This window comes from Lissotriton vulgaris, chromosome 1_1 (assembly GCF_964263255.1).
Source record: "Lissotriton vulgaris chromosome 1_1, aLisVul1.2, whole genome shotgun sequence".
Lineage (NCBI taxonomy): Eukaryota > Metazoa > Chordata > Amphibia > Caudata > Salamandridae > Lissotriton > Lissotriton vulgaris.
Window position 1 is genome coordinate 1,634,743,337 of NC_141685.1, and position 23,224 is coordinate 1,634,766,560.

General features: G+C 44.3%; 1 protein-coding gene across 1 annotated transcript in view; it reads right to left on the bottom strand.

Moving 5' to 3' along the window:
- Positions 1–23,224, bottom strand: part of KCP (kielin cysteine rich BMP regulator) — a 694,272-nt gene that overhangs the window by 142,806 nt on the left and 528,242 nt on the right. Inside the window, exons 48-50 of the mRNA XM_086918865.1 lie at positions 22,739–22,859; positions 18,477–18,559; positions 14,394–14,493 (exon numbers count right to left, since the gene is read on the bottom strand). Of these exons, the coding sequence (XP_086774991.1) occupies positions 14,394–14,493; positions 18,477–18,559; positions 22,739–22,859 (304 nt within the window). The remainder of the gene's footprint in view (positions 1–14,393; positions 14,494–18,476; positions 18,560–22,738; positions 22,860–23,224) is intronic.

Sequence of the window (23,224 nt, forward strand, 5' to 3'; positions counted from 1 at the left end):
TACTCCTGTACCTTGATGTTCTAATGGTACTAGTTCTATGCCCCCTTTTTGCAGCATGCTGATGACTTCTTGCTGCAATAAGTTGAGGTGTTCTACAGACATAGGATGGTTTTTTGGAGGTATGTTGGGTGGTGTGGAGGTTAGCTCTATGCAATAGCCATTTTGGATAATTTGCCTTACCCACTTGTCCGTAGTGATGTTTTCCCAGACTGGTAGGAATTGTTTATTTATTTGCAGGTTTATATTTATTTGCGGGTTTATATCGCGCTTGAATCCACTCCTACCGGAGTATCTCTGCGCCCAAAACACCAGAAGTATTGTTGTAATCGTCCCCCGACCGGTGTTATATGGTCTGGGGGTAGCGCTAAGGAGTCACTGCTTAGTATTGGTAGAGGATCTGGTGGTGTTGTTCCCTCGTCATCTGCCTTTGTTGTTATTTCCTCGGTATCCACCTCTATTGTTCTTATTGTAGGTGGTTTGCGTGTTCCCCTTGTAGCTTGTGGTCTGCTGTGATGAGTTGCCTCTTGCAGCCCCCCTGTAACTTGAGCGACGAAAGGAGCTCCTATGTTGCTGTGACTGTAGGGCTCCCATAGACTTCGCCGTCTCAGTGTCTTTTTTCATTTTGTCCAGTATTGTATCCGCTTCTGGACAGAATAAATAGTCTGGTTGACTGGCTGGTTTAACAAAGTGGACTGGACTTCGTTTTTAAAACCAGAAATGCGTAGCCACGCATGTCTTCTGATCATAACACTAGTGTTAATTGACCTGGCAGCTGTATCTGCCACATCTAAGGCACATTTGATGGAGGCGTTAGAGATTAGTTTTCCCTCCTGTACTAATTGTTCAGCTTGTCCTTTGTAAGCATCAGGTAAATGCTGGAGAAGTGTTTCTAAGGTATCATAGTGTGCCCTGTCATACCGTGCTAACAGGGCTTGCGTGTTAGATATTCTCCATATGTTAGCTGCCTGTGCGGCTACCCTTTTCCCCGAAGCCTCAAAGATTTTTGATTCTTTGTCGGGAGGTGGAGCTTCCCCAGTAGTTTGAGAGTTTGCACGTTTACGTGCATTTGCCGCCACTAAAGAATCCAAAGGCAGTTGTCCCTTGATGTATGTAGGGTCTAGTGGCGCTGGCCTGTATTTCCTCTCTATTCTGGGGTTAATTACCCTTGCCTTAGTAGTATCTTTAAATATGCCTCCTGCATGTTTAAGTACCCCTTTCAACATAGGTAATGTTTTAACTGTTCTTTCTGATGTGGCAAAAGTGTCAAAGAGGAAATCCTCCTCCACAAGGTCTGCATGCATGTCCACATTGTGATGGAGGTCTGCCCTTTCAATTAATGAATTAAAAGCAGCTGTGTCCTCTGTAGGAGAAGGCCTAGCAGGGTATTGCAGGTGTATCAGGAATGGGTTGAGAGTCACCAGGATGTAGTGGGTCAGCCCATGGTTGAGTGTGACTGTCTTGGTCAGTGTCTAATGGGTAGCTGTATTCCTGATTATATTCCTCATCCACCTCTTCATCTGAGTGTGTGGGTGTATATGAGTATTGGTTAGGCCTAGTTGGCTGAATAGTCTCAAACAGAATAGGTGAGGTAGAACAGTCCCTTTTCTTTTTGAGTGGTATAGTGTAAGTCTCTTTCACAGTCTCTGGTCTGATTTTCCTCTTGTAGAGAGTGACTTTCCCAGAGTTTGGGTCGATGTAAAGTTTAGACTGTTCAACTGATTCAGGGACTGGATGTAGGACTTCCTGTTCAGCAGTTGTGGTTGTTTTAGCCACTGTCTTTTGTTTTGGTTCGATGCCACTTTTGGGGTCGGCCGTCTTTGTTTTCGATGAAGTTGGGAGTCCAAACTTAATCGGTCCGATGTTTTTCTGTGGCGCTACAGTTTGTTTCTGTAGTGGTTGTGTCTTCAGAGCCGAAGTTTTTCCTGTGTCGACCGTTTTCTTCGGTTCGATTATGGCCTTGTGTCCTTGGGTCGATTTCGGAACCGATGGCTTCGGATCGACGGCCTTTGGTGTTGATTCGATGGCCTTTTTAGGCTGGATTTTCTTGTGCTCGATTCTTTTCTTTACTTGAGCCAATGGTTTGTCGCATTTTAGTTTGGGGTCGACAACCTTCTTTGGATCGAGTCTATTTTTTGTGTTGTCGGCCGTCGACGCCGATGTTTTTGGTTCGACGCCCTTTCGTTTTGGAGTCGATATACGGCCGCTGGTTTTAGGCTCGACGACCCTTGTATTCGACGCCGAGGGATCGATATAGTTCGGCCCGAAGACTGTATTGTCAACAAGTTTCTTCGGTGTCGACTCCAATGGATCGAGGTAGTGTGGTCCGAAGACCGTGTAGTCGATCAGTTTCGGTTTCGTTTTGTGTTCCACCATTTTTGGTTTCGATATCACCAATCTCGGAGTACGTTGATCCGATGGCTCTTTGTGAATATTCTTAGCCTGGCTGTATTGCGGGGCTATAGAATGTCTTTCGAGATCTTGGCTAAGGCCTTGTGGCGATGCCTCGACCTGAGCCTGTGGAACCATGGAGGTAAAGGTATAGGCCCCCGTACTTACGGTTGGGCCGGGTTCATCACTGGAGTCGTCCTCTACGGTTCCCATCCCTTGTTCGTCGTCCCCTACCTCGACGATGTCTTCTTCGTCTTCGATGTAGTAGTCGGAGTCATGCTCCGATTCTTGATCCGACAGTTGTTCCTATTGTTCGGCCTCATTAAGATCTTCTTTGTCGCCGAAGATGTTATCTGGCTCTTGTTTCTGCATGATGAGTCTAGCGGCCCGTCGAGTCCGAAGTGTCTTTTTTGATCGAAATTGGGCACAGGCTAGGCAGTCAGATTTGTTATGTTCAGGAGATAAACACTTGTTACAAACTGGGTGTTTATCGATATGTGGGTCTTTAGAGTTACAAAGAGGACATCTTTTAAATGGGCTCCGTTCCATCGACGGCTGGTCGCGTGGCGCCGAGAAGGCCTGCGGCCTGATTTGACGACCCAAAGTGGTTAAAGTTTGTAAAGAAGGTATCGGCACCGATTCGAGACAATACTGACGATACCCCGGCCTTTTGGCCTCTAGAGAGTGTAGTTTTGATTCCGAACTTCGAGTAAAGGAAAGTACATCCGAACCAATGGCGGAAAAAAACTATCTAAGGATGGAGAGGATGCCCATGCGCACTGTAGTCCAGGGGAGGAGCCACCTATCTCGTGATACTTCGAAGACTCTTCCAGGACATAAATGTGCAATCATCCGGACCCAACACTAGGCGGCGATCTATGCACAGATATGAATTCAGCAGCCCACATGCCTCGAACATATTGTTGCTGTGACAATATATTACAAAGCGTTTCCACTTGGCTGCATAGCATGCTCTAGTGGTTGGACGTCTTATATCTTTTATGAAGTTCATACAGTCAGGAGGAAGGTTAAGATATCCGAATTCTAGGATTTCAGGAGCCATATCGCAAGGTTGAGCTGAGCTGGGTCCAGGTGTCTGATCTCTCCATGGTTCTGGGTCAAAAGGCGTGGAGATAGGTATAGCTTTTGGTGCAGCACTACAGACCGTTGTAGTAGGGTGGTGTACCACGGCTGTCTGGCCCATGTTGGAACAACTAGGATGAGGGTTAGAGAATGCTGCTGTAGTTTGCGTACTACTAGTGGCATGAGTGGTAGAGGTGGAAATGCGTACGCAAATTTGCCTGACCAGTTCATCCATATCGCATTGCCTTTGGACAGTGGGTGTGGATATCTGGCGCCGAAGCTTGGGCATTTGGCGCTTTCGTGGGTGGCAAAGAGGCCTATCTGAGGTTGTCCCCACATCTGAAAGAATGGTTGAAGAACTTGTGAATGAAGTTCCCACTTGTGGATCTGTTGTGTCTGACGACTTAACAGATCTGCTATGGTATTTTGTACTCCTGGAACATGCTGGGCTAAGAGGAATATTTTTTGAGGTACAGCCCACCGCCATATGTTCTGTGCAGGCTGAGAGAGCTGCAGGGAGTGTGTTCCGCCCTGTTTCTGTATGTAATACATGGCTGTCATGTTGTCCGTGCGGACTAACACAGCTTTGTTTGATACTTGCTTTTGGAAAGCTTTCAATGCTAGGAATATGGCTAGTAACTCCAGATGATTGATACGTAGTAACTTTTTTTGTGGTGTCCAGCTGCCTTGCATAGTATGTTGCAGTAGGTGGGTTTCCCAGTCGGAGAGCGATGCGTCCGCTGTCAAGACTATCTGAGGAACTGGCTCTAGGAACGGTCGCCCTTTGGAAAGGTTTTTGGTGTTCCACCACTGCAGAGAACGATGAGTCCGACTGTCCACCAACACTCGGTCTGTTAATTGACCTTGATACTGGTTCCATTGGCGTACTAAGCACTCTTGGAGAGGACGCATTTGAAGTCTTGCATGGGGCACTATGAAAATGCAAGAGGCCATCATCCCTATGAGCTGCATGAACACTCGTACTGGAAGGGAGAGTTGTGGTTGAAACTTTGTGAGAAGACCTTGCATGCTGGCTATCCTTACCGGAGTGGGATAAGCTAACGCTGTTGAGGTGTTTATTGTGGCACTGAGGTATTGTTGCACTTTGGATGGTTGCAGATGGGACTTGGTGTGGATTATTGTGAATCCCAAGCTGTGAAGCAGTTGGATATGTGAATCTGCAGCCCTACATGCCAAGAACAGATGCATACTGGTAAGTAGAATTTTCCGTTCGAGGCATATGAGCTGCAGTTCACACACTATGCATAGATTGCATAGCAGTACTGTCCTTAGCGGCGACCACTGGTATCCGTTGCAGCAGTTTGAAATAGTGTTTTGAGAACAGCCTGCCCCGGAATAGCTTGTTGTTTTGCTTGCACATCTACACAATAGTGTTTTGTGAATTTGTGCAGTGTAGACCATGTAGCTGCTTTGCAGATATCATCTAAGGTATTGTTCCCTAAAAATGCCATGGAAGCCCCTATTTTGCGAGTAGAATGGGCTCTAGGGGGAATTGAAAGTGTACGTTTTGCTTTGTAATAGCAAATTTGTATACATTTGACAATCCACCTTGCAATCACAGACTTTGATAGGGATTGCCTTTATGTGGTGGTTAAAAGGAAACAAAAAGCTGTTTTGTTCTGCGAAAAGGTTTTGTTCTGTCAATATAGTAAAGAATTGCTAATTTTACGTCTAGTGTATGAAGAGCTCTTTCTGCTACTGTTTGTGGTTGCAAGAAGAAGACTGGCAACTCTACAGATTGTTGAGATGGAAGAAAGTAATAACTTTTGGAATAAATTTAGGATTTGTTCTGAGAACCACTTTGTAATGATGGAGTTGTAAAAATGGTTCTTGAGTAGTTAGTACCTGTAGCTCACTGACTCTTCTGAGAGATGTGATAGCCACAAGGAAAGCAACTTTCCAAGTAAGAAATAGTAGCTAACATTTATGTAGAGGTTCGAAAGGAGGACCCATTAATTTAGTGAGGACGATCTTTAGATTTCACACTGGAGAGGGTGGTACCCTGGGAGGAATTATTCTTTTGAGGCCTTCCACAAATGCCTTAATGGTAGGTACCCTGAACAATGACAAATGTCTATTTTGAAGGTAGGCTGCTATGGCGGCGGGATGTAATCTGATTGATGTGTATAGTAGATTAGATCTTTGAAGACGCAGTAGGTAACATATGATGTGTTGAATGGATGCATCTAGAGGATTGATTGTGTTATTGGTAAAGTATATCACAAATCTTTTCCACTTGGCTGCAAAGCAGGCTCTAGTGTTGGTGCGCCTAGCCTGTCTGATAACGGTCATACAATCAGGTGGAAGATGGAGGTAACCAAATTCTAGGACTTCAGGAGCCAGATCGCTAGGTCGAGCTGTGCTGGATCTGGGTGTCTGATCTCTCCATGGTTCTGTGTTAAGAGTTGTGGGGAGAGATGTAGTTTTTGGTGCAGGACTACTGATAGTTCCAGCAATGTTGTGTACCATGGCTGTCTGGCCCATGTTGGAGCAACTAGGTTCAGTGTTGGTGACTGTTGTTGCAGCTTGCGTACCACTCATGGAATGAGTGGGAGAGGCGGAAAAGCATAGGCAAATCTGCCTGACCAATTCATCCATCTCACATTGCCTTTGGACAATGGGTGTGGATATCTGGCAGCGAAGCTTGGGCATTTTGTGTTTGACTGTGTGGCGAAGAGATCTATCTCTGGATGACCCCACATTTGGAAAAACGATTGTAGGACTTGTGGATGAAGTTCCCACTCATGGATCTGTTGTGTCTGACTGCTTAACAGATCTGCCATCTGATTTTGTATTCCTGGAAGATGTTGGGCTAAAAGGAATATGTTTTGAGGAATAGCCCATCTCCATATGTTCTGTGCTAGTTGAGAGAGCTGCAGAGAGTGCCTCCCCCCCCTGTTTTTGTAGATAATACATCGCTGTTATATTGTCCGTCTGGACTAAGACAGCTTTGCCTGATGCGTGTTTCTGTAATGATTTTAATGCTAGAAAGATTGATAGTAGCTCCAAGTCAATGATGTGGAGTAGCTTGTCCATTTTTCCTGTATGGTGTGATGTAGTAGATGAGCTCCCCAGCCGGTGAGCGATGCGTCTGCTGTTAACACAATTTGTGGAACTGGCTCTAGGAACGGTCCCCCTTTGGAAAGGTTTTGGGTGTTCCACCACTGCAGAGAGCGATGTGTGGAAGCCGTCCACCAACACCAGATCTGTTGGCTGACCTTGAGCTTGGTTCCACTGACGTGCCAAGCATTCCTGTAAGGGGGGCACATTTGGAGTCTTGCATGAGGTACTATGAATATGCAAGAGGCCATCATCCCTATTATTGGCATAAACACTTGAGCTGGAAGTGAGTGCAGCGGTTGGAATTTTGTAATAAGGGCCTGCATACTTGCTATCCTGCTTGGATTGGGATATGCAGGGCCTTTTGAGGTGTCTATTGCGGAACCTAGATATTGTTGGATACGGGATGGTAAGAGGTGAGACTTTGGGAGGTTTATTGTAAACCCTAAGTCGTGAAGTAGTTGGATTGTGGTGTGTGTGTGATTTACACACTGGGTATGCGACTTGGCTTTTGTGAGCCAGTCATCCAAGTATGGGAAGACGTGAATATGAACCTTGAACTGGTAATGCTTAACGTCCACTACAAATCGAAGATATTTCCTGTGAGCAGGGTGGATGGGAATGTGGAACTAGGCGTCCTCGAGATCTAAAGTGGCAATGAAATCCCCTTGTTTGAGTAGAGGAAGGACCTGTTGAAGAGTGTGAAAATGGTCTGATTGTATGTATAAGTTTAATGGTCTGAGGTCCAAGATGGGGCTCAGGGTTCCATTCTTCTTTGGAATCAGAAAATACAGGGAGTAAACTCCTGTGTTTTGATGGTGCAGTGGAACTGGTTCTATTGCATGTTTTTGCAAGAGGGTAAGCACCTCTTGTTTTAGATGTGTTAAATGCTCCGTTGACATTGGATGCTATTTGGATGGCATGTTTGGGGGAGTTGAAGTGAGCTCCAGGCAATAACCGGATTGGATGATTTGTCTCACCAACCTGTCCATGGTAATGGTGTCCCAGACAGGTAGGAACTGTATTAATCTTCCTCGATAATGGTCCTGGGGGAGTGGCGGGAAGTCATTGTTTGGAGGTGGAGGCAGTGGTATTGGTAGTTTTGCCTCTACCTTTGCTGTTATTGCCCCTGTAGCCTCATTTGTAATAACCTCTGGTAGAGGAGGTCTGTGTGGGACTTTTATAGGAGCCGGAGCAGTTATCAGTGTTAAAGCCTCTAGAAGCGCCCCTATATAAGGAGCAGCGAAAGGAACTTCAAGGAGCCTGCGATTGCAAAGCTCTGATTGATTTGGCAGTATCTGTATCGTTTTTCATCTTTTCTAAAGATGAATATACAGTAGGCCCGAATAAATGTTCTTGGTCAAAGGATTGGCTCAGTATGGTAGTCTGAACCTCGGGTTTGAACCCTGAAATCCATAGCCAGGCTTGCCTGCGTAAAAGAACACTAGTATTAATAGCTTGGACGGCTGTGTCTGCTGCATCTAGAGCACATCGAATGGAGGTATTGGTTATTAGTTTACCTTCCTGGATGAGATAATTGGCCCTTATGTTATATTGATCTGGAAGGTGTTGTAGTAGGTTCTCTAGTTCATAATAGTGTGCCCTATTGTACCTAGCCAGTAAGGCCTGTGTGTTGGCAATTCTCCATATGTTGGCTGCTTGTGACGCTGTTCTTTTACCAGATGCGTCCAAGAGTTTTGACTCTTTGTCAGGTGGTGGAGCATCGGGTGAGGTCTGGGAGTTAGCCCTTTTCCTGGCATTGGAGACCATCAAGGAATCTAAGGGGAGCTGGCCTTTAATGTAAACAGGGTCATTTGGGGCAGACTTGTATTTCTTTTCTACCCTGGGGTTAATAACTCTAGCCCTTACAGGGTCTTTAAAGACTTCAGGAGCGTGTTTGATTACCCTTTTAACATTGGGAGAATGGAAGTGGACCTTTGAAATGGTGCAAAAGTGTCTTCTTCTATAGGGTCTGTGTATAAAGTTACCCAGTGATATTTTGCAGCCCTGTGTATAAACTGAGTGAATCCTATTGTGTCCTCTGGAGGGGATGGTCTAGATGGATAGACCTCCTCTTGTGGTACTTTAGGAACATCTGGTGTGCCATAATGTACCCATGGATCATTTGGCAAATAAGGATGACTAGGTTCCCCTAGAGGTTCATCATCCCCTTTGTCCCCAAAGGTGTCCTCATCATCTGGAAGTGGAGGAGATTGTGAGGGTACTGGAGATGGGATAGGAGAGATGTATTGTGGAGGAGGAGGTGGAGAAGGAATCCTTAAAGGAGAAGTAGCAATGTCTCTTTTCTTTAAAGGGAGTGGAAGAGGCATAGGTTTGTCCATTTTCCTTTTTTTGGAAGGACTCATTCCCAGATGACCTGTTTCTGGGTATATTTCCAGAGTTTTTTGGGTTGGATCAGGTAAAAAAAATGCTCCTCCTCTGGAGTTTGTTGTTTCGGTGCTGATTTTTTCTGGTCCGAAGGCTTGTATGTTGACTTCTTTGCTGGACCCGAAGGCGGCGCGTGGGAAGTTTTATCCCGGTGTGCACCTAGGCCCGAAGATGAAGGTGTTACTAAAACCTTTGCATGGATGGGTGGGGCGGAGGGGTCGACCTCAGTACTTACGACCCACAGCCCTGGAGTGATGTCTTCGACGTCGGATTGTTTGGCTTCAGAGGCGCTAAGGGTGCCCCCTTTGATCTGCTCCTGCTCCAGTACATTGATGCCTTCTTGGAAGATATCGTCCGGTATCGATGTTGAAGATCGAGCCATGCTTCTATAAGCTCGACGATCTCGTATGGTTTTTTTGGAGTGGAAAAAGCCACAAGCTGGACAGTCTTTGGCCTCGTGCTCAGGTGAAAGGCAGAGGTTACACACCTCATGAAGATCGGCGTGTGGAAACTTGGATCCACATTGAGGACGCTTTTTAAAGGGAGTCCTTTCCATGAGCCAAAATGCCCGATGGTGCAGATAGACCCGAAGGCCTGGGTCGACGACCAGAATCGAAGAGTTGAAGTTTGTAGAGATGCGCGTCGAATGGGAAACGAGATCGAAGACAATACCGGAGAAAGGGTAAAGGATTGCTGGTCGAAAGGTAGATCGGTAACGACACCAACTGGAACGCGTCAAACACATCCGAGCACGATGGTGAAAAAAACTATCTGAAAATGGAGTCGATGCCCATGAGCACAATTTTCCAGAGGAGGAGTCACCTATCTTGTGACTTCCAAAGACTTGTTCCAAGACAATAACAAACTGCAAACATCTGGGCCCAATACCAGATGGCGATGTATGCATAGTGTGTGATCTGCAGCTCATATGCCTCGAACATAAATATCTGTAATCATCACTAGTTTCTGGGTATGATGAGAAGCATATGTTAATCTACAGCACTACATTGTATGAACAAATGCTTACAGGGTAAGTACAACTTTCTGTTTGTAGCAAGTGTGGTTGTAGATACACATGCTCTGCATAGACTACAAAGCAGTGCCCTCCATGAGTGATGGCTAGCAAATAGACGATGCAGATACCTAGAAAAAAGTATTTAAAATAGTCTGGTGGTGGGCTAATATGTCCAGACAGAAATCTGTGGTAAAAGAATGTGTGTAGAATAGCTGGCCTCTTTGCAGATGTCAACAAGTAGAATGCTTCTTTCGTTTAGCCATAGCAAATTTGGATGCATATAACTATATATATCGCTGTGATGGGGTGGCCCTTGCAAGGTTTCGTGAAGGCTACAAAAAGCTGGTTAAACTGATAAAAGGGCTTGGTTCTGTCAATACAGTACATAACATCTCTTTTTAACCTATTTTAACATCTAACATGTGTAGAGCTATCCACTACTGAATTCTATAGTTTAATACAGATGAAAAGGTGATACTACCTTGGAAAGGAACTTGGGATTGCCCTACGAACAGCCTTATCTTTGTGAACCTAAATGAACGTTTTTTGTAGGGTAAGTGTGGGGCCATTTCAGGATGAGTGTTTGTAGTTCAATAATGAATCTGGGGGATGTTACTGTAAAAAAAAAGACTACATTCCAGGAAAGGAACTGTAGGAGACATAAGTGCAAAGATTTGAAGGGTGGTCCCACAAGTCTCCTGAGGACTACATTAAGGTTCCACAAGATGGCAGGAGTAATTCAAGGAGGTATAACCCTCTTAAGACCCTTCATGAAGTTCTTGACTATTGGTATCTGAAAGAGAGATAAATGTTTCCTGCTTCATATGTGCATTGCTACAGTAGGGAGATATGGCTGTATTGATGTGTTAACAAGGCCTGACTTTTGCAAATACAAAAAACAGCAGACAATGTTCTGGATGCTAGCCTTTAGGGGGTCCAGGACTTTGTAAATGCAGTAATGTGCAAACCTTTTCTTCTGTGCCATAAGGCAGGACTGTGTGATCGTCCAGTGTGCCTCCTGCAGAAGAAACATTCACTCCTAGGAGAGGTGCAAGTACACACATTCTAGGACCTCAGGTGCCAGATTGCTAGATTGAGCTGTTTGGGGTCTGGGTCTCTGATCTAGGCTTGTTTCTGCATGAGAAAGTCAAACTTCAGCAGAAGCTTCTTGTGGGGCTGATGGACATTTTCAGAAGAATGGAATAAAAGGCCTTCACCAACACTAAATCTTCCCAATGACTCTCCTGTTTTGACCACTTCCCCATGAAGCATTATTATAGGGGGAAAATGGGGGCCCTGGTGTACGATACGGATTCAGAAGGCCATCATTCCAAGAATCAGTATCACTGTTTTGACCATGAGCTGGTGACAGGACTGAAAAAGTTGCGGCAGCTGCTGGAACACTTTCTGGTGGCTGGGTTGGGCTTTCCCTGTAATTGTGTTCAACACAGAACCCTGGAAGGGTTGGGTCTTTTGCGAGTGGAGGTGGGACTTTGTAGTATTTATGGTGAATCCCAGGCTGAGGATCAGTAGGCATTGCTGGCTGCGGCCGCTCTTGATCAATCAATACTCAAGGAAGGGGAACAAATGAGTGGCCCTCGTCGCAGATGAGCAGCCACCACTCCTAAGCACTTTGTAAACACAATCAGGTCTGTGGTGACCCAGAAAGGAAGGACTTTGAATTGGTAGTGTTGTCCATTCACCACAAAGTGGGCATGGTGCTGGGTATATGGAAGTAGGTGTTTTTGAGGTTGCATGCCATCATGTAAATGCCATGTTGGAGCAGAGGAATAACGTTCTGCGAAGTTGTCATATGGAAATGTTCAGACAGGATATAGTTGTTTAGAAGCGTGAGGTCCAAGATGGGCCTAAGGAAGCCATGCTTTTTGAAAATGAGGAAGTAGAGAAAGTAGGCGTCTTGTCCCTAATGGTGTGGAGGCACTCTCACAAAGAGATGCGCCCTGTAGAACGGGAGGTTGAGTAGATGCTGCCAGACTTCAGCTTTGAACCCAGAGATGAAAAGTCAAGCATACCGTATGAGGAGGAAGCTAATGTTAATGTCTTTGTAGGTGGCACTGGCAGTGTTATGTGCACAATGATTGTTGGTGTTACAGATGGTCTTGCCCTCCAACACTATCTCCACTCCTCCCTTTCAGTATTTGTCTCGAAGATGTTTGATGAGTTCCTGCATCTCCTCCCACTGAAACCTGTCGTACCTGGAGAGGAGTCCAACAGAATTGGCTATCAGCTATATTGTGGGCACCCATACCGCTACTCTTTTACCTGCAGAGTTAGACTTTTTAACTCTATTTATCAGTGAGAGAGACATCACCAGTGGCTTGGGAATTGGCCCTCCTATGGGAAGTCAGATATAAGATGTAGAAAGGGTTGCTGGGTTACAGTTTGTAGTTGCTCTATACCATAAATGTCACCACTCTAGCCTTTACTGGCTCCTTAAAATAATCTGGGGCAGATTTAGGCATGATTTTAGGCATGGGCAAAAATTGTACAGTGCGCTCAGACTTAGAAGGAGTCTCCCCTAGGAAGGCCTCTTTCTCTTGAACAACATGCATGTCCACTTCATGGCAGTTTGCTGCCTTGTGGGTGACCTTATGGTAGTCCGTCATATCATCCTATGGGGATGCCCTAACCAAGTAGTGGTGTTAGTCAGCCAGTTGTCAACAATATAACCTTCCCAGGGTTCATCAGCTGGGCCTGTGTCTAAATGCAGGTCATATTGGTAGATTAAGTCATATGGATTACAGGGAACAGAAAAGGTATGTGGGGAGCACTCAGGTGACTCTGGTGGAGGTGGTGGAGTAGGTGTGGGAAGTGTAAGAGGGTGTGGTGCCGGATTGTAGAGGAATAATGCCTCTGTCCCTGTACTCCTTTACTGCTGGCTCCATAGGGGCCTCCGAGGAGGGTTCTTCTTCAAAGGCATGTCTTGTTTTGTGAGTGTATTACTCTGAGGGATTTGGCGGAATGGTTTTGCTGAGATCCTCCTGGTGGAGGAACAGATAGAGAGATACTTCTGTCTTGTGTTGAGTTCCACCTGGAGTCTCTGTAGAACCCATACCTCAGACTCTTCGGCGCCAGCTGTGGACTAAGCTTTTGGTGTCCACAGGATTTTTGGCATCAATGGGATCTTCAGTGTCGGATTCAATGATGGATTTGGAAACAACTTCAGGTGTGAGTGGGGGTGTTCAAGTAGGGCTCAATGGTCCGCAAGGTTTGACACCTTTCAGCAGAGTCCTGGTCTACTCCAAAGACCTTTCTTCGAGCCAAGTGGAGCACAAAGTTAGCGAGGCCCAGGATGCAGCATCTTCTTGTGTCCATACTGGTGGCTCAATGGGCAACTCCCATGGGACTTGGGACCTTTTATGCGATCCTCATTTGATTGTGTGGCTCTCGGAGATGGGTTTAGTACTTACGACTCTAGGCATAATCTTGATCCGAGAGCCTCTGTTCAGAAGCATCAGTTCAACTTCCTCCTGTATCTCAAACTCTGACCCACTCGAGGATGCCGGATCTAGGCTGGGCAGTTGGCTGAGCTGCCAGTATGCTAGACAAAGCAGCATCTTTGCCCTCCTCTGTGTTGAATGGATCTTCTTCTCTGAAATTGTCCGGAGTCCCAGAGGATGTTTGTGGGTGCTATTTCGGGTGTGCCAAGATTCTATATCTATGGTACCTTAGGGTCTTTTTATGTAGAAGGTAGGACTCACAGAAGGCATTGTCGTGGTCAGGGGAAAGGTACAGATTTTAGATGCTGTGGAGATTCCACCTGAGCATGCTCTGAATTGCACTGCAGTCAATGCTGGAAGAGTGTCCATTCCATCACCCACTTCTGCTTTGCATTTTCTGGTGTCCATGGTTGAGGGATTACACTCAATTTCAGAAGGGCGTGGGTAGTTAATGGCATCCTGAACATTGAGTGGCAGTTCCAGTCCTTCCAAGGTGTCTAGTGAAGTAGAGCAACATGGAGTCATCGAAGCATGGACTCTTCTTCTGAAACATAGGTGTCAAAATTGAACTGTATGGGCTTGAAAAACATGCTAGGAACAAGCTGGACCCAGAACCATCTTGATATATGTCCAAATCCAATGGTGGAAAAAAGAATCTAAGATTGTGTCAGTACCCATGCACAGAGTAGAATGGAGAAGTTACAACACACCTTGTGACTTAAAAGACTTCTTCACAGAAAAACAGCTTACAAACATCCACCCCCACAATGGATGGTTGGAGTATCCAGAGCATGTGTATCTCAGAACAAAATATTAGGTGGGCCATCCATACGGGAATGATCACTGTATAATGGCAAAGACAACACGAACAACTGTTTCACATCAATTGTGTTGCATCAGTCAGTTAACTGTCATCAATTTCTACTTAGCAATGATGAGGCACAGTGAGATAGATAGTAGGACTTTTTATACATCACCATTGCAGACTGGGCAGCAGGAGCCACGTGGCGTGAACTGTTCCACTCTGGGGCAACTTAGGAGTGAACAACCTTGATGTATGCAAACCCAAGTAAGGTCCTGAAATGGACAGGAATTAAAACTGTGATTGACAGAGTGGACTACCTAAAAAACAACACAGGTAAACTATCTGGATTATCACTAGTCTGTGTTAATGACTTCAGACTTTCACTACCAGACAATCTAACTCCTCATTTACCTGTATCGAAGCCACAAATTTAGAATCAACAGCCAATGAAAATCTCACTTTACTCAAAATCTTTCTTCATTATTCCAATTCTTATTTCATGAATTACTTACTGTCTGAATCACCAGCTAGTACACAAGTTATTATAGATTATCAATTCCAAACATGATTGGGTAAGGAAGCACTTTTGCTGATAAGTATTTATAAATATAAATAAGGCCCATATTTATCAATATTTTGCATAGCCCTTGCACCAGTCAAGGGGACGCAAGGGTGAAGCAAATCCTAAATGAGATTTCACAAGTCACGCAAGGCCACCTTGTGTGGCCCTGCGTGCCTTGATAAATCAAGAGAAATGTAAGACAGCGCAAATCATTGCCTTGAGTTAATCTGTGGCAGGGAGGCGTGCCATCAGGGGAGCATGGGTGTTCGCACACATCCACCCATGCATTCTGACCAGTTGTGGCCGGCATGGCTCGTGGGTTGGGGGGCGGGGTGTCAAGCAGGTACAGAGCCGTGCGTGGGGGTTAATTTTAAATATATGTTTTCTAATATTAACCTTCGCAGCCCGCTCTGGTCGGGTCCAATATCGTCCTGCGTCCTCTCCACCACACAGGAAGCAGCCAAGCAGGCAGCTTCCCTCCCATCCCCTAAGCCAATCACAATGCTGGGGCTGACCAAACAGTAAGCGTCAACAACAGTGGGCAAGCCACTCCCCCCCTCCCAAGACCAGGATCGCTCACCCTCCCGCCCCCAACCAAACCCTTCTTCATGCTTTCTCGCAGTGCGAGAAGCAGAAACATAAAATGGTATTCATAATACCATTTTATGTTTCTGCTTCTGGCACTGCGAGAACGCAGTGGGGCGATTCTCCTCAGCCCACATTGGAGGAGCTGCTCCAGATTCTGACACATTCCCAAATTTACCAACACCGGTAGACCTAGGAATGCATCAGAATTTTATACCTCACCACCAGAAGCGCAACGAGGAGAAATATCTTTATTACTACTCGCTGTTTTCTCTTTTTAAGTGTGCAGCACTTAGAAAGATGAAAATGCCTCTGAGATTTGTTTTTGTGCAGGAAGGTGCACCTTCCTGCACAAAGACAATCCGGCCTACAGTGCAGGCACCCTTGCACCATTGCCAAGTACCATGCATCTGGCATTAGACTACCACATTTCAGAGTGGTGGTCCACATCACAATTTTGAAATGCAACGTCAGTCCTAATAACTGTCAAACAGGAGTGATAGTAATCATGACATGGTCACTGAAACTTAAGTGACGGTACGCCGTGTGCGCTGCACCGGACAGGCTTGGGGGCTAGTTTAGAGACTAGGATTCACCTGACACGTTTGGACCGAGTGGCATTTTTGGTAACATTCATGAGACTGACGTGAAACAATGCCCACTAGCTACTACCAAGACATCAGCCTGGGTGAGGTGGAGTCAGTTGTTTTGTGATACACACTTTAATAGGAACATCTTGCTGCTGCCCACGGCAGCCCAAGAGCAGGTGGATGTAGTTCAGTTTGGAGGCTGCAGTGGCAATGGCAGTGCTGGTTTCATTGCGGTAAATTAAATGAGCCCGCGACTGGAGCTGACCCGGCAGTTCACTGACCCCACTTGGCTGCTGTAGTGGTTCCTCAGCAGCCAAGAGAGCACACTAGTCCACACTGTGGTGTGCAGCTGCTGCTCTGAGCCTCAGAATCATCATGATGCCTGGGCCACTGGCATTTGCCAGGAGAGTCATTGAGGCCACAACAAGAAGTGGTCCGGAACTGCCACTCACCTATTATAAGCAAAGTAAGCGAGTGCCAGGGCGACTGGAGTAATATAAACTTGCTTTAATAGCACTAGCGCGCAGTCACACTTGTAACGGTCGATGCATTCTCTTGCATGAAATATTGATAAATAAAGGCCTCAATGTATAGAATTTAGTAGATGTAGCTGAAAATGCAAATGAATCAATTATAGTAATTTTAGGGGCTTATTTAGAGTGTGGTGGGTGTGCACCCTGAATATCGAATCCAGAATATGGAAGGGTGGAAATATTGAGGACAAAATATTGAACACAAATCTCAAAAGGTAAGTAAGTATAGATGTTCTATACCTAACTCCACATAAATGTACCTTGGTGATATATATCTTCAAGGTACATAGATGTGGAGTTAGGAATTGTAAATCTATACTTTCCTATATGCACTTACCTTTTGATAATTTGTCCCTCAATATTCTGTCCGCAATATTATTGTAATCAATATTCCTGATTACAATCATAAGAGACCCCAAAGCAGCAAGTTTGCATGCATCAAGAGGACTATATTACTTAATTAACATACAAATATCAAGGTTTGCATCTTTTACAGACAGAAAGAATTTCATGAACCAACCTTTTCTGGTCTACCTAAGACACTTACACATGTCTATGTTTTTTAAGCCTATCAGCATAGAGATGACTTCCACTTTGAGAGTTTGTATTTAGAAAAGTTACAGCTTTGTAAATGTTTGACGGGTGGCCGTCATGCTTGACGAGCCATCCGTCAAATGTTTACAACATTAACAGGAGGCCAGTGGAGCTGGAATACTTTTCAGAATGGGGGTGCTGCCATCAATGTTACCCAAGTCATAGTGTTTGTGAAAAATCCAAGTTTCACACAAAGAACAGGTGTACTAAATGAGCTACGCCCACTCTCCAGGACAGCATTAATTATGTTCTATGTAGCCGATTGTACATCTTGGAACATACTGTCACAAATAGATTGAGCTAGGGCACTGACATTTACAGACAGCACATTTTTCATTGAAAGGGCCATTACATTTGTACAGGCATGCAGTATTACTGAAACATCTATATAGGGCACAAAGATTAATGCATGGATAAAATCGTGTTTCAAATAATAATTATAATTTGCACAGCAGTAAGGGTCTTGATTTGTTTTGATACTATTGAAAATATTTCCACTACACTTCAGAATTACAAAAAAGTGCTTAATTTGTGTTTTCTTAACTGTTGATATATTTTGAACTATTTGCACAGTCCATTTACAGGTATTTAAATGTTGTTGTGCTAGAAGAAAATAACATCGTACAGCTTTTCCTTTCACACTCTCTCTACTCCAGCAAGATTGCCACATAGTTCTCTTTGCAAATCCTCTCACTTAAGACAATTAAAAATAAACACCAATCTCCATGTTAAACGAATAAGCAGCATTTTGTTAGAAGACATATCCTGACATTTGTCCTCTGTCTTTCAACGCACAGCAAACATGAGAAGATAAAGGCCAAATTTAAAGGTATTTTTATTAAGCATTCACCTTCTGAACATTTGCATGGTTATTTCCAGGGGTGCTGCAGCACCCCTCGCACCTCTACTTCCGGCACCTATGCAGGAACCATCCTGACGGCAGTTCCTGCCAATGTTTAGAGTTGTCTGCAAGACTGGCCAACAACACTACATTTGGGGGGCATAGGAACCTATGTATGGCAGGAGAAAGGAGTTGACTTACTTTCACCTGCCAAACTCTAAATCAGCCCCTTAATGTGCAGAGACCTTGCAAAATACATTGGTTGCAAATTACATAAATTCTTCTAAGAGTAGGTGTGATTTAATCCTCACTGAACTTGAATTCCCAGGCATACGTCAAATCTGCTTTGTAAATCAGGCCCTTAATGAATATTTATGTTATTTAATTAAACAGAGTTCAAACAATCAATAAAAGATCAATACAACAAAAAAACGATTCCCATGGCAGACAAATGGCATTTGTTTTAGAAAAGCCCACCCCAACTCAATTTTCTGTCAAGTTTTTTCAAAATGCTAAATACACTACAGGTGCAGCCAGCCTTTAAACTTACCTTGCACTGACACATGTAGCAAGGGTCGTCTGTTGCATGAACCTCATTACCAACCATGGTGGCGGTGCAGTTACTGAGAGCTTCTGCAAAGGAAACTGAGCATTAAGAGCTAGGTAGGGTTGTTACTGCCTTGTCATTTCAGACCATAGATAGAGGTATGAGGTCATTACTTATTCCTAACAGAACTAGTCCTTCTAAATGATGTTACGTTCTTTGAACCTACGCTTAGTATCCTAAAGCCTGGACATGGAGAATAGATTTTTTTTATAAGCTGATACTTTTAAGAGAAACAATGTTATGGTCATCCCTACTTATGTCTCAAACACACAATGTTTATAGTGATCCTACTGCTTCTCCATCCAATGAAATGTTGCCTCCACCTCAGGTAGCCCACCTTAGGAGTGGTAGTAGCCTGAAGGAGGACAGACCTATCTGACGAGCTAATTTTCCTGTCTGTCCAGGGTGCCAAAGGGCTGTGGACAAAGGGAGTTGGCTTTCTCTCCTGTGAGAGAAGACAGATTTGCATCCCAAAGGAGGTGGGCTTTTTGAAGCTCCCCTGCCTTGGAATGCTAATCTGCAAGACATCCTGTGGGAAGAGGTGTAAATACCCTCTGCCTGAGCAGGCTTTCTTTCTGACCTCCTGAGAGCACAGGCCTGTCAGCACCCCCGTAGCTGGTAGGTTTTCAAGGGACATCTCTAAGGTGCCCTATGTGTGCATGCATGAATACCTCCAACACTGGCATCAGTGTGGGTTTATTCATATGAGATGTTTAATACCAAAAATCTGTATTTTCAGTGAAGCCATCCTTGTAGCTGGGGAACTCGTTTTCACCAATGTTCAGAACATGTACTTAAAATGGCTTCCCTGTTCACTTGTACTGGCACCAATAGAGCTGAACAGCACAGGGGCATATTTGCTCATGCAGATATGTCCTCACATGTAGAATAGTGCACCCTGCCTTAGGGCTGTAAGGCCTGCTGTAAGGGTGACTTACCTATACTGCATGCAGTGTCTATGGGCATGGCACAGAGAGATGCGTGCCATGTCGTGTTTTCACTTTTGTCCGCACCAAGACACGCAGCCTGCAGTGGCAGTCTGTATGTGCTTAGTGAGGGGTCCTTTAGTGTGGCACAATTTGTGCTGCAGCCCTTAAGGACCCTCTTTAGCCTTCACGCCATATAAATCAGAGGTACCACTTACTATGGACTTACAGGGAGTGCTAAAGGTATTGCCAATTGGGGTTCAATTGCACAGTTTTGGGAAAGAGATCTGGCACTGGGAACCTGGTTAACAGGAGCCCAGTGCACTTCCAGTCAAAATCACATAAAATACCAGGCAACAATTGGGGGGGACCATGTCTAAAAGAGGCACTTTCCTACATCTAACAAATCCTATACCTTCACCATTGATCTTAATGTGACAATACAGACTTGAGTAGGTAGCATAAAACAGGTAGAAGCACGTTGGAGGCTTTCTTGTGAGGCTTCACTGACCCAGCATTTTCCAGATATGAGTTTTCCCATTTGGACAGGAGAAACCATAAATGTTTTTGTAGCGCTGAAGCAATGACTGCATTGGGCCATTTCTGTGGGACCTATGATGTGCTGTTTCAGATCACCATAACACAATGTGCATTCTTCCCAGCTATGACTGGGATGTTCTGGTACTCCCTTTATCTCAGCTATTGAACACATAAGGGCCAGGTAGCTGCAGAAAGACCAGAAGAAACAGATAATATCCAGTACATTTGCCTGACCTGCTTGAGTCAGCTGATTGTCACAGACCAAGCAGCTACCTCAACAGGGTCTGCTATCTTCAACAGCAGGTGTATCTCTGGTTCTGTGTGAAAGCTCTGGAGTGTCGGTTGAAACTTGGTGTCCAGGTAATTTGCTTCAGAGGGCAGGGTGTGAATGCAGAGCAGCACTGCAGCTGTTTCTGCCTTTGATAACCTAGACCTAATGTTCCCTATATTCTGGCACTGTAGGAGGCAAAGCCATCTCCCTGATGTGTCTTCTCAGTGCTTTTAGGGTTGCTGCGCCACGGAATGGCTAGAGTGGCTTCTGTAAGATGTCACTACTTTCTGCGGTGTTCTCCCTGCAGGAACTGTTTCATGTGGGGCTGTTCCTTTGTTGGGGGCATTTTAGGTCCTGCTGTGTGTGATGTTGAATCCCTCCACTCAGGAGTGCATCTTGAGAGTGGATGGGGTAGCCATCTTGTGTGATCATCCTTAATGGGTAGTGAAAGTGAGGCCTAGCTCCCCTTGATATAATATTTTAAATTTGCAATCTGTTCTCCACACATTAGCCTATCTACTGAGGCACATCACTGTCAAATGGTCTTGGTGTATCTTCTCATTTATTTGTCAACATTTGCCCTTTATCTGACATTGATTTATGCTCCGGAACTGCTAAAAGGCCCCTATTGGAAATTTAATTTCAGTACCTCCACAGCTCCCTGTACTGTTTTCATTATCCTGCAATGTAAGTAGTGGAGAAACACAACAACTGAATATTTCTTTTTTTGAGACAAGGAAGTCCAATATTTAAAACGCCAGGTCTGGAATCACAATAAGCAGTATATGGCATGAATTCCCTACAAGGGTGCCAAGTGTTGTGTTCATATTTTAAAATGATTTACAGTAATTTGAGGGTCAATAGAACCTATTCATATTTGGCAATCTGTTCATTATCTTTTTAAGAGTTTGTGACACATGCTGCCACATCTGATTCAGCTTTCTGACTAGCTTACTGTGTTAAAGTAGACATGACTTAACCGTTGATTGGCTTCAGATCCACAGTAAGTTGGTATGGGCTTCTCTAATAAACAATAAGGCTATCAGTTACACAGTTGTTTTTGGCTAGAGATTGCAGGAACAGCAATTTGGGTGATGCTCCATCAGATGGCGATTGTTTTTGTTTTCAGCGGATTAAGAAAATTTCACTAAACTATATGCATAAACTTTCAGTTTAAATTCCACATTGTGTCTTTTACACACCCAAATGGCTTCAGGTATTGTATCCAGATGTTTCAGCAGGCTGAAAGAGAAATTGTGAGTTCTAATCTGATTGTTCTTAATTTAGCTTTGACATGCTGTATTAACACATCATAATAGGAGGCATGTTGATAGACTGGATGTCATGTCTGAACTTACACTCAATGGCTATGCTCGAGTTAACCAGACAAGCCATGAAAAGGTTGCAGAATTTAGTAGGAATTGCCCTTTGCTGGCAAAATACAAGAACTGGATGAAGGACCCATATCCGGTTAGTCAGTGGTTACAGGACATTGAATACTGCTGCAATACTGAAGTAACTATTGAAAGTTAATGGTCCACTCAGCAAGACCAAAGTATATGTGGGGAAAGTGTAGATATTTTATGATGAATGTTGTTGCAGAGGCCTATGTTTGAGAGTCTGCTCTTGCGAACTTAGAGTACTTTCTCCATCAGTGAATGTATGATTTGCAAACAGCTACATTCAGGTTTGTTACAAGTTTAATTTTGTAAAATGGATCCACAGATTAGGCCTAGGGGTATATTACTAAAAAAAAACATTTCAGTGGCTCCAAAAACCAAAATAGATAATGAGTTATTTATGACTCAGGTAAAACTGAGATAACACAGAACAAATTAATTAATCATTGAATCTTTGCAAATAAAGCCTCTACACAAGGAAAACTATGGGAAAGACCAAAATGTGATTTCAGGCCATTTAGGTATGATGGGAGCTCAACCAAGATTCTTTATTAAAAAGTGTTTAGAAGAGTACACACTTTTTAGGACGCAAACGGATGTTTCAGCCATGAAAAAATATTGGAAGATCCCATTAAGATCTCACTAAAGAAGGTCCTTGAAAGAACTCAACTGAGGACACAGACTAATCAAATTATTTGGTGAAGCCAGCAGAAAGCTAAGTCAAAGTAAGTGTTTATGGAAAACCAACTGGACTATGTAATATATGCGGAAAAAATAAACTGTCTTCATAGGCTAAGCAAATGAATGAAGGACACCAACATACATTTAACCTCAAGCCAAAGAAAGTCAACTGCTGACTCCTGACTACTGAGGTCTTAACCCATAGAAATGCATGGGGATCTTACATAAGGACCATACACAAGCTGATACACTGAATAACCTGAAAAAAGCCCCAAACCAAGGAAGTCATGGAATATGATATTCTTCCTAAGATTGTAAAATGTATACTACAAAGACGAAAGTGATTATAAGCTAGTACTCATTTTTAATTACAGTGATTGTACGTACGTGCACAAGTGGGGCAGCAATGGCCTGGTCCAGGAGGCTGGATGTGACTCTTGGGACAGTCAACTAGGCTGGGGCACTGCTTCCTATTGCAATGCCGGTATTGCTGCCCGTCTGGCATAATCTGAGAAAAAAAACACAGACTTATATTTTGAAGTATTTGTTTGAAAGGGTCACAATTTGCTTTGAATTCACTATTATTTGATCATTATGCTCTCATAGCAACCACCCCAGCTTCATCATGGTGACCATGGAGAAAGAAGAACTGACAAACTCAAATGCACCCGTACACACTAGGGGAAATATGCTTCTACTCTTCACCTTAACTTCTGAAGCAGCTTGTTTCCAAATGTATCTCTTAATGCAAGGACTATCTTCAGTCACTTAACTCTGACTCAGACAAAGCTGCTCTTCCCTTGTCCTCTGGCTGTGCGGCTCTCATTGTGACCCAGGACTAATAATCAGGCAGCATTGTTTCCAAAGCTCTCA